Source organism: Melopsittacus undulatus, chromosome 1 (assembly GCF_012275295.1).
Source record: "Melopsittacus undulatus isolate bMelUnd1 chromosome 1, bMelUnd1.mat.Z, whole genome shotgun sequence".
NCBI classification, from domain to species: domain Eukaryota; kingdom Metazoa; phylum Chordata; class Aves; order Psittaciformes; family Psittaculidae; genus Melopsittacus; species Melopsittacus undulatus.
This window is the reverse complement of record NC_047527.1, coordinates 1450267-1464226: the sequence shown is the minus strand read 5'-3', so window position 1 is coordinate 1464226 and position 13960 is coordinate 1450267. Positions and strand designations below refer to the sequence as shown.

Genomic DNA, 13960 nt, shown 5'->3' with positions numbered 1-13960 from the left:
ACAAAATCAGGGCAATAAAGTAAGAAATTAATCAACTCTTAAAACACTTTCCTCAATGTTTCCTTTCTTCAAGGATCCACTTCTGTCCCAAAGTACTTACAACCTTGACCAAAGTGGCACAGGCCGTAGGGGAATGGGAGTTGTGATCAGTGCAACACACATTGTCTCTGCCATTCCTTACTCTTCACACTCTTAACTTCTACACTGTGGGGTCACTATAATGGGAAAGAACCCTCCAGGACCTTCCACAACATAGGTCCTTCCCACATGCTCCATTGGACACGGAGAAAGCTTCTGGCATTTTCTCACAGAAGGTACCACACCAGACCCATGGCTACCAAAACCTTTCCACATAAACACACTCTCCCAGTGACAACCTTACAGCCACAAAGGGCATCAGGACATACACAGACCTCAACCAAGGTCTGAAGTCAGGATTAGGGATCTGCCCTGTGCAGCCTTGTCTCCTGGCTGAAAAAAAAAACCTACCACTAACACCTCTCTAAGCTTCTCCTCATAGCAAGGATCTTCCAGTCCCTACAGCATCTCGGTGGTCCTGAATTGGACTGGATCCACTTCATCCATGCCATTCTTCTAGTGAGAACCTCTCAACTGGACATAAGACCACACAAATCCTCACCAGCATTGAAGAGAGCAAGAACACACACACACACACCACCAACAAAACTGCTAACAAATATCCTTCCATTGCTCTCATGGTGACTCTTGGACACTTTTGCTGCAAGGGTGCATTGCTGTACCAACCTGAGCTTCTTCTCCACCAGCACCACAAAGCTGTACACAGCAATGCTACTTTCCACCTTCTCAGTCTCCAGAATGTTCTAACAACAGGCACCATTCCTCCCTACATAGAAAACTTGTCATTTCTTCCTGTTGAACTTCAGGACATTCCTATCTGCCCACTCTCCAGCAGCTCCTCTTCCCTCTACATCATGGCACAACCATCCAGCATCTCAGTCCCTCTCCAGATTTTGCATCATCTCTAAACCTGCTGAGAGAGCACTCAAGACAGCTGCCCACAAACACCCGTGACCCCACACCCCTTGACCATGCAAGGGGAGAAAGCATCAAAGCCTTTGCAACAGTACTGAGGTAAACAACAGAACAGCACTCTCCTTGACCACAAAGCTCTTCATGTCACAGTAGAACAACCTTACAAAGGTGGTCTACTTACAAGGTGCCCCACATCAAGCACTGCATCAAACCAGATGACAGGCTGCAAACATGCAACTTATAAAAGAGGTTAGTGCTACAACTGGGCCAACACAAACTTTTGGAACGATGGGAAGTGCTCCCCACATCACAGGAATAACCAGATCTCAAGCACAATTTCCAGGACCACAGCCTGCTGTTGCAAACTGCCCTCCCCTGACACAGCTACGAGGACAAGGGAGACCTCTTCACAAGGCACCCACAAAGCACAGCACACGAGTGCCATGGGATGACCTCACTCACACCACCCCACCTCTCTAACGCTGTGGCTGTGTCTGCAGAGTGCCCTGACAGACACTTTCCATGCAAACCATCCCAAACACACCCGGTCACTTGAAGGCTGCCGCCAGGGCCAGAAGGACACGTCCTCAACAGAGGACATGCAAGGGGAGCGTTGTGGGAAGGAAAACATGGCCCAGCTCATGACTTGCCAGGCTGTGGCACGCACCAGCTGCTTGCTGACAACTGCTGCCATGCGCAAAGGCTGTCCCGCCCCTCGGGGACCAGCATAAAAGCCGGCCCAGCACCTCTGTCCCTCACTCGCCTCTGCTGACACCTTCTCCTGCGCGCTCAACAAGGTGAGCCTCAAGCCCCTTGCCCTCTGCTCCTCACCCCCTGCCCTGGCTCTTCCAGCACGCTCTGCTCCAGCCTCAGCACCCCTCACGCCTCCCCAGCACCACAGCCCCACAACAGCCTCCCCACTACCTCGCCCTCCTGCACCACCGCCCCTCGCACCCCCACGCCCTCCGCTCTCCCATCACCCTCTCTCCTCTCCTGTCCTGTGCCAGGGCCCCTCCACACCACACACATGGCCTGCTACGACCTCTGCCGCCCCTGCGGACCCACCCCGCTGGCCAACAGCTGCAACGAGCCCTGTGTCAGGCAGTGTCAGGACTCCCGCGTCGTCATCCAGCCCCCCACTGTGCTGGTCACCCTGCCAGGACCCATCCTCAGCTCCTTCCCCCAGAGCACCGCCGTCGGATCCTCCTCATCCGCTGCTGTGGGCAACGTCCTGGGTGCCCAGGGAGTGCCCGTCTCCTCTGGGGGCTTCGGCTACGGCCTTGGCAACGGCTTCGGAGGCCTGGGCTGCTATGGCCGTGGAAGAGGCTGCAACATCTGCTAAGGGCCCTTGACAACATGCCTGAACCCAGCCACACACGCTATGGAAGCCCTGGCAAGGATTGAGGATGCATGTCCTGGCTGTTTCTGAAACATATATTTGCTATTCACAGCTCCTCCTGTCAAGGCAACAAGAAAGCAAGCACGGCAGGGGCCAGCCCAGGCTGTCTGTTAACATGGCCCACTGAGCTCCTCCTCTTGTTCTCTCACTTCCTTCTCTCCATCTACCATCTGCTATGCCCAGTACTCTCTGTCTCAACCTGCATCTCAGAAGCTAAGAAAGCTTCAGGGGACCTTTAGTGGGCTCCTCTCAGTTCAGGGAAGGGAGACCTCGGTGCTCTGAGAGCATGTACTTGAAACAGAAACCTCGGTGAATTCTCATCCTACCCACACCTTAGACCAGCTCTCTACAACCTTATGCTTTTACATTTTTACACTTTGGTCTCAATAAAGTTCTTCTGCATTCAAGCCTTTGATGCCTCCTCTTCCTTAATTCTACCAAGGTCTTCCAACTTCATGCACCACAACGCCAGGGCTCAAAAGCCATCAGGGTGTGTGAACAACAGTCACAAAGTCTCTCCTAGGAAATATGCCACCACAACCAGCAACAAAAACTGATACGTGCAGGCCTTCCACAATATGACACAGGCCCATAACTGGGATAAAATAAGCACAGAACATGGCAATGCTCCCCTATGGATGACAGTGATGTTGGCATTCCAGACTCCTGAGACCATTCAGGTGGGGTCCCATGGACCCCCCCGACTGCTACGAGGACCACGGGTATCCCATGCAGGGTGCCCAGGTCTCCACCCTCCTGCTCTGGGATCCTCCTTTGAACCCTGTGTGTGTTCCTGTTGCACTGATCTTCTGGCAACATTTTCCCCATTCCACCCATGTCAGAGTCTCCAGGCCATGGTCTCACCTTGCTATGGGGTCAACAAATGATGCTTTGCTGGGATGCTTAGAGGGCCACCAGACCCTCTTCACTGCAGGCTCCAACAGTGCAGGGGGTCTAAAGACAGAACATCCTCCCTGCTGCTCTGTTTCTGGAACACCTCTGCAGGGGACCCCAAGCCAACATCCCTCTGCTCTGAGGTCACACACAAAGCCTACAGTGTGAGGTCATAATTCTCCACACCTTGGCTCAGCAAGACCCTGCATGGGGCACTGGGAACAAGGTGCAGGAGCAAGCCTGTAACCTTGTTCTCCTGTGATGATGGGGCTCTGAGATGCTTTGACATTGGCTGGGCTCCAAGTGCTCTTTGAGCTGCTCTATCACTCCTCTTCCTCAATTGGGTAGAGGAAGAAACTCGCAAGTAAAGATAAGGACATGGACATCACTCTCCAGGTAACAGTGGCAGCAAAAGAGACTTGACTCAGGGAAATTCATTTATCAAAAGTCAGAGTAAAATTAAGAGAAATGAAAACAACTCTTACAATACCTTCCCCCAACCTCTCCCTTCTGCAAGGTTCATCTTCCCTTCTAAATCTCTGACTCCCTTCCTCAAAATAGCACAGAGGGATAGGAATGGGATCTCTGCTCCGTTCACCTCACGTTGTCTCCACACTTCCTTCCCCCTCACACTCTTCACTTGCTCCATCATGGGGCCTCTTCCACAGGAAAAAGCCCTCCACAAACTTGTGTGCAACCTTCCCACAACCTTTAGCAAACATGGGGGTAGTTTCTGCCATCTTCTCACAGAACCACCACAGCAGCCCTGTGCCTACCAAAACACTTCCACGTAAACCATATACACCCAGGGTCAACCTCACAAGCACAAGGTGACCAAGACACCCACAGAGCTCACCCAATGGGAAAGGCGTAAAGCCAGGCTTAGTGACATGGCATCAAGACATGGAGGGACGGAACACAATGGAAGGGACAGCTCCTCACACACTACAACTACAAAGGCCAGACCAACCTAAGAGGGCTGCGTAGATATGGGACCACCTCTTCATAATGCACCAACAAACCACAACAAACGAGTGCCACAGGATGACATCGCTGACGACAACCCCACCTCTCCAATGATTTTGTTGCATGGTCTGCCAAATGCCCTGCCATGTACCATGAAACCCAAGCCTTTGGTCTCTAATACTTGAAAGCTGCCGCCATGGCCAGAACGACACATCCTCAACAGGAGGACATGACCTTCCAGAATTCTTAGAAGGAAAACACAACCACAACTAATTGCTTGCCAGGATCTGACACACACCAGCTGCTTGCACAAACATGCTGTCATGCACAGAGACTGTCTCAGCCCCCTCGGGCACTGCAGGACCAGCATAAAAGTCGGCCCAGCGCCTCTGACCCTCACTCGCCTCTGCTGACGCCTTCTCCTGCGCGCTCAACAAGGTGAGCCTCAAGCCCCTTGCCCTCTGCTCCTCACCCCCTGCCCCGGCTCTTCCAGCACGCTCTGCCCCAGCCTCAGCACCCCTCACGCCTCCCCAGCACCACAGCCCCACAGCCCCACAACAGCCTCCCCACTGCCTCGCCCTCCTGCACCACCGCCCCTCGCACCCCCACGCCCTCCGCTCTCCCCACACCCTCTCTCCTCTCCTCTCCTCTCCTCTCCTCTCCTCTCCTGTCCTGTGCCAGGGCCCCTCCACACCACACACATGGCCTGCTACGACCTCTGCCGCCCCTGCGGACCCACCCCGCTGGCCAACAGCTGCAACGAGCCCTGTGTCAGGCAGTGCCAGGACTCCCGCGTCGTCATCCAGCCTCCCGCCGTGCTGGTCACCCTGCCAGGACCCATCCTCAGCTCCTTCCCCCAGAGCACCGCCGTCGGATCCTCCTCATCCGCTGCCGTGGGCAACGTCCTGGGTGCTCAGGGAGTGCCCGTCTCCTCTGGGGGCTTCGGCTACGGCATTGGCAACGGCTTCGGAGGCCTGGGCTGCTACGGTGGTGGAAGAGGCTGCAACATCTGCTAAGGGCCCTTGACAACACGCATGACAACAGCAAGAACACCCTGGAAGCAGCACAAAGGACTGAGGATGCACATCCACACTGTTCCTGACACATATATCTGCTGTCCACAAGTTCTGCTCGCACAGGACCAAAAAAGGAAGCAGAGCACTGGCCCAACCTGTGCTGCCTGATACACATGCCTGATGGATGTCCTCCCCTTCTCTCACTACCTTCTCTGCATCAACTGTCTGCTATGTCTAGTACTCTGAGCCACAAACAGCATCTCAGAAGCTTAGAAAGATTCAGGGCAACTTTACTGGGCTCCTCCCAGTTCAGGGCAGGAGACCTCAGTGATCTGACAGAATCTCCTGCAAACAGAAAACCTCAGTGGATGTTCGTCCTACTTCCAACTTAGACCAACTCTCTACCACCTTAATAGATTTACATTTTCTCTGTCTTGTCACAATAAAGTTCTTCTGCATCCAAGCCTTTGAAGCCTCCTCTCTTTTTCTTCTACCATGGCTCTTCCAGCTTCAAGCAGCACAAAGCCAGGGCTCAAGAGGCCATCGGGGTGAATGAACAAGAGCCACAAAGTCTCTCTTAGGAAACATGCCACCACAAGCAGACTGACACATGGAAGCCCTCCAGAATGTGACACAAGCCCATAACTGTCACAAAGAAATCACTGAACTTGACATTGTTCCCCTGTTACAACTCTTAAAGAGTCACCCCAGGCTCATGAGATCATTTGGATGGGGTCCATGGGACAACTGTATAGGAACTCTTGGCCCTGTCACCGACTGCTGTGAAGACCATGCCATACAGGGGGGCCAAGTATCCACCCTCCTGGCTCTGGGATCCTCCTTTGATCCCTGTGTGTGTTCCTGTTGCATTGATCTTCTGGCAGCATTTTCCCCATTCCACCCATGTCAGAGTCTCCAGGCCATGGTCTCACCTTGCTATTGGGTCCACAAATGATGCCTTGGCAGGATGCTTAGAGGGCCACCAGACCCTCTTCACTGCAGGCTCCAACAATGCAAGGGTTTCCCGGACCAACCATCCCCCCTGCTGCTCTGTTTCTGGAACACATTTGCAGGGGACCCCAAGCCAACATCCCTCTGCTCTGAGGTCACAGAAATCCTACAGTCTGAAGTCACAATCCTCCATAACTTGGATCAGCAAGGCCCTGAATGGGGCACTGAGAACAAGATGCAGGAACAAGCCTGTAACCCTGTTCTCCTATGAAGATGGGGCTCTGAGGTGCTTTGACCTTTGCTGGGCACCAAGTGCTCATTGAGCTGCTCTATCACTCCTCTTCCTCAATTGGGCAGGGAGTGAAGATGCCAAGTAGTGTAAAGGACATAGAGATCACTCACCAGGTTCCAGTGGCAGCAAAAAAGACTATTGGGGGATATCTGCTATGTTTCCTGTAATGCAGGGCAGGAAGACCTCAGTGCTCTGCCAACATGTACTGCAAGCAGAAGTCTTCTGCTCACGGTCACACTCCTTGCACCTCAGGCTGCCTCACTTCCACTTGGTGTTTTTGGTGCTTTTCCATTTTCATTCTTTTGTCTCAATAAATTCTCCAGCATCCCAGCCTGAGTCTCCTCTGAATCACTTTCAACAGCAGGAACCTCTCCAGAGAAGGTGCTTTAATCCCTTTTCTTAAACAGAGCAACTAGAGCTGCATGTTGTGGGACCATGGCAAGTTGGGTTTTCAGTAGCTGCCAGTACAGAGACTCCACCGACTCTTCCACTCTTTGCCCATCCACACAGGGAAAAAGGCTTGCCTGCTTTGCCCATGCAATCCCATCTCCTTCCCCTTGTAGCCAGGGCCTCTTCTTCTCCATGTGCACACCAGTGACAAGACCTGGGTTCTCACCACTTCTCTCCCTGCCATCAGGGGTTAATTCACATTGATGATGGGCCCCCTGCACATCCTTCTCTCTTGGGTGGCTCACTTCTCAGCCTCTTCTCTATCAACAGTGATGCAGACTTTCCAGTCTCTGGCTGACCGTGTACTGCTCTTGGTCCATAATGTCCAAATCCTTCCTCACTGGGGAGCCAAGAAATGAATCCCACATGGCATTCTCCTCATAATATATGGGAAGAAAGTGATGGTCCCCTCTCGTTAACCAGTGCAAAACTCCTGAATGCAGCCATGGAGACTGGTGCACCCTTTATTTACACAGGAACGTTGCCATCTCATGTTCCGTTTGCTCTCCATTAGGACCACCAGGTCCTTCTCTGCTAAGATGGTTTCTAAACAATTAATCCCCCAGATGTTCCCCCTACACAGGGTCACTTCTCCCCAGAACCAGGATCTTGTATCTGCCTTGGCTGAAATCTTGTCCCTCACAACATCGTCCAGAACAAATTATTCAAGCGTAGGATGAGCAGGTACATGACACATTGGGTAAAGAACTGCTGAAGGACAGGGCCAAACAGCATCCTGGGGTGCACGTCACTGTTCACTCAACTCTTGCTCAGATTTTGGCTGCACCAGCATTTGGTGTGGCTTGAGGTATCCTGGGAGCAGCGCCATGAGGTCCAAATGAGGCACCGTTTAGGCATAAAACATGGCAAGAAAGGGCTGTATGTGCATTATGCAGCCATTATCACCTAGAAATTGCTGTCTCCTGCACATCACCTTTTGTCTAGCAGTTCACTCAGAAACCATGAAATTATGGAAAGGCATCAGACCAAACCTGCAATCTGGAAGGTACAAAGCATCAGCTAACCCTAAGAAGCTTTTGAAGCAGATCCAGAGGCACCTGGAATCCTGAGGCTTTCATCAGGAGTGACACATGTAATATTCAAACAGTGACAGAGCAGGAAGAAGAAGCACTGTTACCGTTTTCAGGTAATTATATATTTTTTTCTCATAAGTGCAGTATGAGAAGACTCCGATATTCTAAGTTATCATTTGGATACTGAAGAAGTGAATTTACATCTTAACATACACTGCACAAAAATGGGTAGAGCCCTGATTCCATGTTTCTTCAGTGTATTTCATTATGAGCTCAGGACATACAGTTTAAATAAAAGAATAGATTGTCCTGTAAATGTGAGAAATGTAAATGGAGCCTAGCAGTGAGCACAGATCAGTCTGAACAACCCCTAATGTGCCAGATCCAACCTCCTGATTTTCTTACAGATACAAAGGGATGAGCTCTATTTCAGACATGGGGAAACTCTGCAAGAAACCCACAAACCACAGCCACGAGTGCCACAAGATGACTTCAGTGACAACACCCCCACCTCTCCAATGCTTTTCTTGCATGGTCTGCCAAATGCGCAGACATGCACCATCAACCCCAAGCCTTTGGTCTCTAATACCTGAAAGCTGCCACCATGGCCAGAAGGACACATCCTCAACAGGAGCACATGACCTTCCAGAATTCTTAGAAGGAAAACACAACCACAACTAATTGCTTGCCAGGATCTGACACGCACCAGCTGCTTGCACAAACATGCTGTCATGCACAGAGACTGCCTCAGCCCCCTCGGGCACTGCAGGACCAGCATAAAAGCCGGCCCAGTGCCTCTGTCCCTCACTCGCCTCTGCTGACGCCTTCTCCTGCGCGCTCAACAAGGTGAGCCTCAAGCCCCTTGCCCTCTGCTCCTCACCCCCTGCCCCGGCTCTTCCAGCACGCTCTGCCCCAGCCTCAGCACCCCTCACGCCTCCCCAGCACCACAGCCCCACAACAGCCTCCCCACTGCCTCGCCCTCCTGCACCACCGCCCCTCGCACCCCCACGCCCTCCACTCTCCCATCACCCTCTCTCCTCTCCTCTCCTGTCCTGTCCTGTGCCAGGGCCCCTCCACACCACACACATGGCCTGCTACGACCTCTGCCGCCCCTGCGGACCCACCCCGCTGGCCAACAGCTGCAACGAGCCCTGTGTCAGGCAGTGCCAGGACTCCCGCGTCGTCATCCAGCCTTCCACCGTGCTGGTCACCCTGCCAGGACCCATCCTCAGCTCCTTCCCCCAGAGCACCGCCGTCGGATCCTCCTCATCCGCTGCCGTGGGCAACGTCCTGGGTGCCCAGGGAGTGCCCGTCTCCTCTGGGGGCTTCGGCTATGGCCTTGGCAACGGCTTCGGAGGCCTGGGCTGCTACGGCGGTGGAAGGGGCTGCAACATCTGCTAAGGGCTCTTGACAACACTTGTGAAACCTCTCACGTACATTCTAGAAGCAAAGACATGGACTGAGGATGCATGTCTGCGTTAATGCTGGCACACCAGTTCACCTTCTGCAGCTCCTTCTCTTGTGGCACAGAGAAACCAGGAAAGGGGCCAGACAAGCTGCCTGATAACATCTAACATGGATGTCTTCCTCTTCCCCATATTCCTTCTCTGCTGCACCTCATCTGCTCTGTGCAGTACGGTGTGCTGTACCAGGATCTTACTGTATAAACTGCGTCAGGGGACCTCCAGTGGGCTCCTAAACATTCAAGCAAGGAAGACCTAAGTGTTCTGACAAAATCTACTGCATACAGAAGACCTCAGTGCATGGTCACCCTACTTGCATCTCAGCTCTCTTCCTCCTTATGCTTGTATGTTTTCATACTTTTATCTCAATAAATTTCTCCTGCATCCCAACCTCTGACACCTCCTCGCCCGTTCTTCTACCAAAGCTGTTCAAAGTTCACACAGCACAAATCCAGGGCTCAACAGGAAATCAGTGTTGGTAAAAAAGTCCACAAGGATTCTCCTGGGAAATATGCCACCACAGCCAACAAAGACTTGCACCTGGGGTGCTTTCACAAAGTGACAGTCTTGAGCCATTGCTGGCTAAAAGACAGTCTTGAACCTAACAACACTCCCATGAGCATGCCTCTGATGGAGGGGCCACACACTCATGAGACCATTCGGGTGGAGTCCCATGGTTACGCACAGACACGATCATGGTGCATTCCCCCCTTGATGCAAGGACCTTGGGTATCCCATGCGGTGTGTGCAGGTCACCACCCTTCCTGCTCTGACATCCTCCTCTGACTCAGGAGTGTGTCCTTCTTGCACTGACCTTCTGGATGAAAGGTCCCATTCCACACACAGCAGATATTCCAGGCCATGGTCTCACCTTGCTATTGGGTCCACAAATGATGACTTGGAGTTTCCCCAAGCCATCAGCACCTCTTCACTGTGAAGGCCAATAGTGAGCCAAGCAGAGGGTCTCCTGACCACCATCCTCCCTGCTACAGAATCTCTGGACAACCACTGCAGGGGACCCCAAGACACCACCCCTCTGCTCTGAGGTCACACAGACACCCCCCACTATAAGGTCACAGTCTTCCTCATCTTGGCACAACAGAGCCCTGCATGGGGCACTTATGACAAGTGCTGGACCAAGCCTGTGACCCATTTCTGCTGCAAAAATGGGGGTCTGTGGTCATAGTCTTTGGCCGGGCACCAAGTGCTCAATGAGCTGCTCTATCACTCCTCTTCCTCAACTGGGTAGGGGGACAGCAATATCACAAAAGGCTCCCAAATTAAGATAAGGACATGGAGAGCACTCTCAGGCGAGAGAAGACATCACTGGTAGCAAAACAGGCTTGACTCGTACAAATTAATTGATCAAAACTAAAATACTTTTAAAAACGTCAGAGTAGAATTATGAGAAATAAACCAAATCTTGAAACACCTTCCCCAAACCTTCTTCTATGTTCACCTTCCCTCATATTCCCTTCCCCTAAGCCGCAAATGGGAATGAGGAATGGGGCTTGTAGTCAGTTCAACACACATTGTTGTTAATGCTCTTTGGTCCTCACACACTTTCCCTCCTCCATTCTGGAATCCCTTCCAAGGGAAACAGCGCTCCATGAATTTACTCAATGTGTGTTCTTCAAACTGGCTCTCTGACACATGGGGTAACCTTCTGCATCTTCTAACAGAACCTTCCCAAATAAACCCATTACCAGTACAACCTTACAAGCAAAAAAAAAAGCCACCACGACACCCACAGAGCTCACCAAACAGGAAAGGACAGGCCCATAGACAAGATTAGTGAGCTGGCACCAAGGCACAGAGGGACCGAATGCAATGGAAGGGGCAGTCCCTCACAGCCAGCACAGCCCCAAAGCCCAGACCAGCAGACAGGGTTGCAAGGACATGGGGCCACCTCTTCCCAACACAGCCACAGACCACAAAACACGAGTGCCACAGGATGACCTCAGTGATGACACCCCCACCTCTCCAATGTTTTTCTTGCATGGTCTGCCAAATACCCTGACATGCACCATCAGCTCCAAGACTTTGGCCTCTAGTACTTGAAAGCTGCTGCCATAGTCAGAAGGAAACATCCTCAACAGGAGCACATGAACATCCAGAATTCTTGGAAGGAAAACACAACCACAACTAATTGCTTGCCAGGCTGTGGCACACACCAGCTGCTTGCTGACAAATGCTGCCATGCGCAAAGGCTGTCCCGCCCCTCGGGGACCAGCATAAAAGCCAGCCCAGCACCTCTGTCCCTCACTCGCCTCTGCTGACGCCTTCTCCTGCGCGCTCAACAAGGTGAGCCTCAAGCCCCTTGCCCTCTGCTCCTCACCCCCTGCCCCGGCTCTTCCAGCACGCTCTGCCCCAGCCTCAGCACCCCTCACGCCTCCCCAGCACCACAGCCCCACAGCCCCACAACAGCCTCCCCACTGCCTCGCCCTCCTGCACCACCGCCCCTCGCACCCCCACGCCCTCCGCTCTCCCATCACCCTCTCTCCTGTCCTGTCCTGTGCCAGGGCCCCTCCACACCACACACATGGCCTGCTACGACCTCTGCCGCCCCTGCGGACCCACCCCGCTGGCCAACAGCTGCAACGAGCCCTGTGTCAGGCAGTGTGAGGACTCCCGCGTCGTCATCCAGCCTTCCACCGTGCTGGTCACCCTGCCAGGACCCATCCTCAGCTCCTTCCCCCAGAGCACCGCCGTCGGATCCTCCTCATCCGCTGCCGTGGGCAACGTCCTGGGTGCCCAGGGAGTGCCCGTCTCCTCTGGGGGCTTCGGCTACGGCCTTGGCAACGGCTTTGGAGGCCTGGGCTGCTACGGAGGTGGAAGAGGCTGCAACATCTGCTAAGGGCCATTGGTAGCATATCTGAAACCCCTCACGTACATTCTAGAAGTGAAGACATGGAATGAGGATGCATGTCTATGTTAATGCTGGCAAACAAGTTCACCTTCTGCAGCTCCTTCTCTTGTGGCACAAAGCAAGCAGGAAAGGGGCCAGACAAGCTGTCTGGGAACATCTAACATAGATTTCTTCCTCTTCTCCAAATTCCTTCTCTGCTGCACCTCATCTGCTCTGTGCAGTACTGTGTGCTGCACCAGCATCTTACAGGATGAACTGCATCTGGGGACCTCCAGTGGGCTCCTGCCCATTCAAGCCTGGAAGACCTCGGTGCTCTGACAAAATCTACTGCATACAGAAGACCTAAGTGCATGGTTACCCTACCTGCATCTCAGCTCTCTTCCTCCTTATGCTTGTACATTTTCATGCTTTTGTCTCAATAAAGTTCTCCTGCATTGCAGCCTCTCACGCTTCCTCACCGTAGCTTCTACTAAAGCTGTTCCAAGTTTATGCAGCACAAAGCCAGGGCTCAATAGGCTGTCAGTGTGGGTGGAAAAGTCCACAATTATTCTCCTTGGAAATATGGCACCACAGCCAACAAATAGTGGCTCCTGGGCTGCTTTCACTAAGTGACAAAGTCTTGAGCCAGTGCTGGCTGAAAGACAATCTTGAACCTGACAACACTCCCATGAACATGCCTCTGATGCAGTCACAACAGATTCATGGGACCATAAGGTTGGTGTCCCAGGTCAGCCGTTGCTGCAAGGGCCTTGGGTATGCTATGCAGTGTGTGCAGATCACCACTCCTCCTGCTTTGAGATCCTCCTCTGACAAAAGGGTGAGTCAGTGTTGCATTGACCACCGGGCTTCTTGGTACCCATTCTACACACACCAGAGTCTCCAGGCCATGGTCTCACCTTGCTAGGGGGTCCATATGTGTTGACTTGGATCTTCCCCAAGCAGTCAGCACCTCTTCACTGTGAAGACCAACAGGGACCCATGCAGGGAGTCTCCTGACCAACATCCTCCCTACTGCAGAATCTCTGGACCACGTCTGCCGTGGTCTACAGTCCAACATCCCTCTGCTCTGAGGTCACACAGAAAGCCCCACTGTGAGGTCACAATCCTCCTCACCTGGGCTCTGCACAGCACTGCATGGGGCACTGAGGACAAGTGCAGGACTATGCCTGTGACCCAGGTCTACTGCAAAGATGTGGGTCCATGAGTGGATATTGGCTGGGCAACCAGTGCTAAATGAGCTGCTCTATCACTCCTATTCCTCAAGAGGATAGGGGACAGAAGAATAAGATGAAAGTCTCCTGAATCAAAATAAGAACATGGAGATCACCCACTGGTTTCCAGTGGCAGCAAAACAGACTTAATATGGGAAGTTCATTTATCAACATCAAAAGTCAGAGTACAATTAGGAGAAATTGAAACAAATCTGAAAACACCTTCCCCCTACCTCTCCCTTCTTCGAGGTTCATCTTCCCTCCTACATGACTTACTCCCTTGCCCAAAATAGCACAGAGGGATGAGAACAGGAATTATGATTAACACACCCCACATTGTCTCTGCCAATACACCCTCCTCACACTCTTCACCTGCTCCATTCTGGGGCTCCTTCCACAGG

The 13960-nt window shown here is 52.6% G+C and overlaps 4 protein-coding genes across 4 annotated transcripts; all 4 read left to right on the top strand.

The window, feature by feature from the left end:
- Nucleotides 1–1787: 1787 nt before the first annotated feature.
- LOC117436479 (feather keratin 1-like) lies at nt 1788–2362 on the top strand. The gene is made up of 2 exons (XM_034064624.1): nt 1788–1811; nt 2022–2362. Exon 2 carries the CDS (start codon nt 2042–2044, stop codon nt 2354–2356), a length of 315 nt encoding a protein of 104 aa, XP_033920515.1. The 5' UTR covers nt 1788–1811; nt 2022–2041; the 3' UTR covers nt 2357–2362.
- A 2314-nt stretch (nt 2363–4676) lies between these two features.
- On the top strand, nt 4677–5391 carry LOC101876023 (feather keratin 1-like). Its single transcript, XM_005139825.3, has 2 exons — nt 4677–4711; nt 4955–5391. The coding sequence occupies exon 2, from the start codon at nt 4975–4977 to the stop codon at nt 5287–5289; it is 315 nt and encodes a 104-aa protein (XP_005139882.1). The 5' UTR covers nt 4677–4711; nt 4955–4974; the 3' UTR covers nt 5290–5391.
- A 3436-nt stretch (nt 5392–8827) lies between these two features.
- LOC101873933 (feather keratin 1-like) lies at nt 8828–9422 on the top strand. The gene is made up of 2 exons (XM_005140044.3): nt 8828–8862; nt 9083–9422. The coding sequence occupies exon 2, from the start codon at nt 9103–9105 to the stop codon at nt 9415–9417; it is 315 nt and encodes a 104-aa protein (XP_005140101.2). The 5' UTR covers nt 8828–8862; nt 9083–9102; the 3' UTR covers nt 9418–9422.
- Nucleotides 9423–11748: 2326 nt separating this feature from the next.
- On the top strand, nt 11749–12369 carry LOC101869519 (feather keratin 1-like). The gene is made up of 2 exons (XM_034064186.1): nt 11749–11783; nt 12002–12369. Exon 2 carries the CDS (start codon nt 12022–12024, stop codon nt 12334–12336), a length of 315 nt encoding a protein of 104 aa, XP_033920077.1. The 5' UTR covers nt 11749–11783; nt 12002–12021; the 3' UTR covers nt 12337–12369.
- The last annotated feature ends 1591 nt before the right edge of the window (nt 12370–13960 follow it).

What these genes read in the sequence shown, in the direction of transcription:
- LOC101876023 (XM_005139825.3), top strand. Translation starts at nt 4,975, where the DNA reads ATGGCCTGCTACGACCTCTGCCGCCCCTGCGGACCCACCCCGCTGGCC.
- LOC101869519 (XM_034064186.1), top strand. Translation starts at nt 12,022, where the DNA reads ATGGCCTGCTACGACCTCTGCCGCCCCTGCGGACCCACCCCGCTGGCC.
- LOC117436479 (XM_034064624.1), top strand. Translation starts at nt 2,042, where the DNA reads ATGGCCTGCTACGACCTCTGCCGCCCCTGCGGACCCACCCCGCTGGCC.
- LOC101873933 (XM_005140044.3), top strand. Translation starts at nt 9,103, where the DNA reads ATGGCCTGCTACGACCTCTGCCGCCCCTGCGGACCCACCCCGCTGGCC.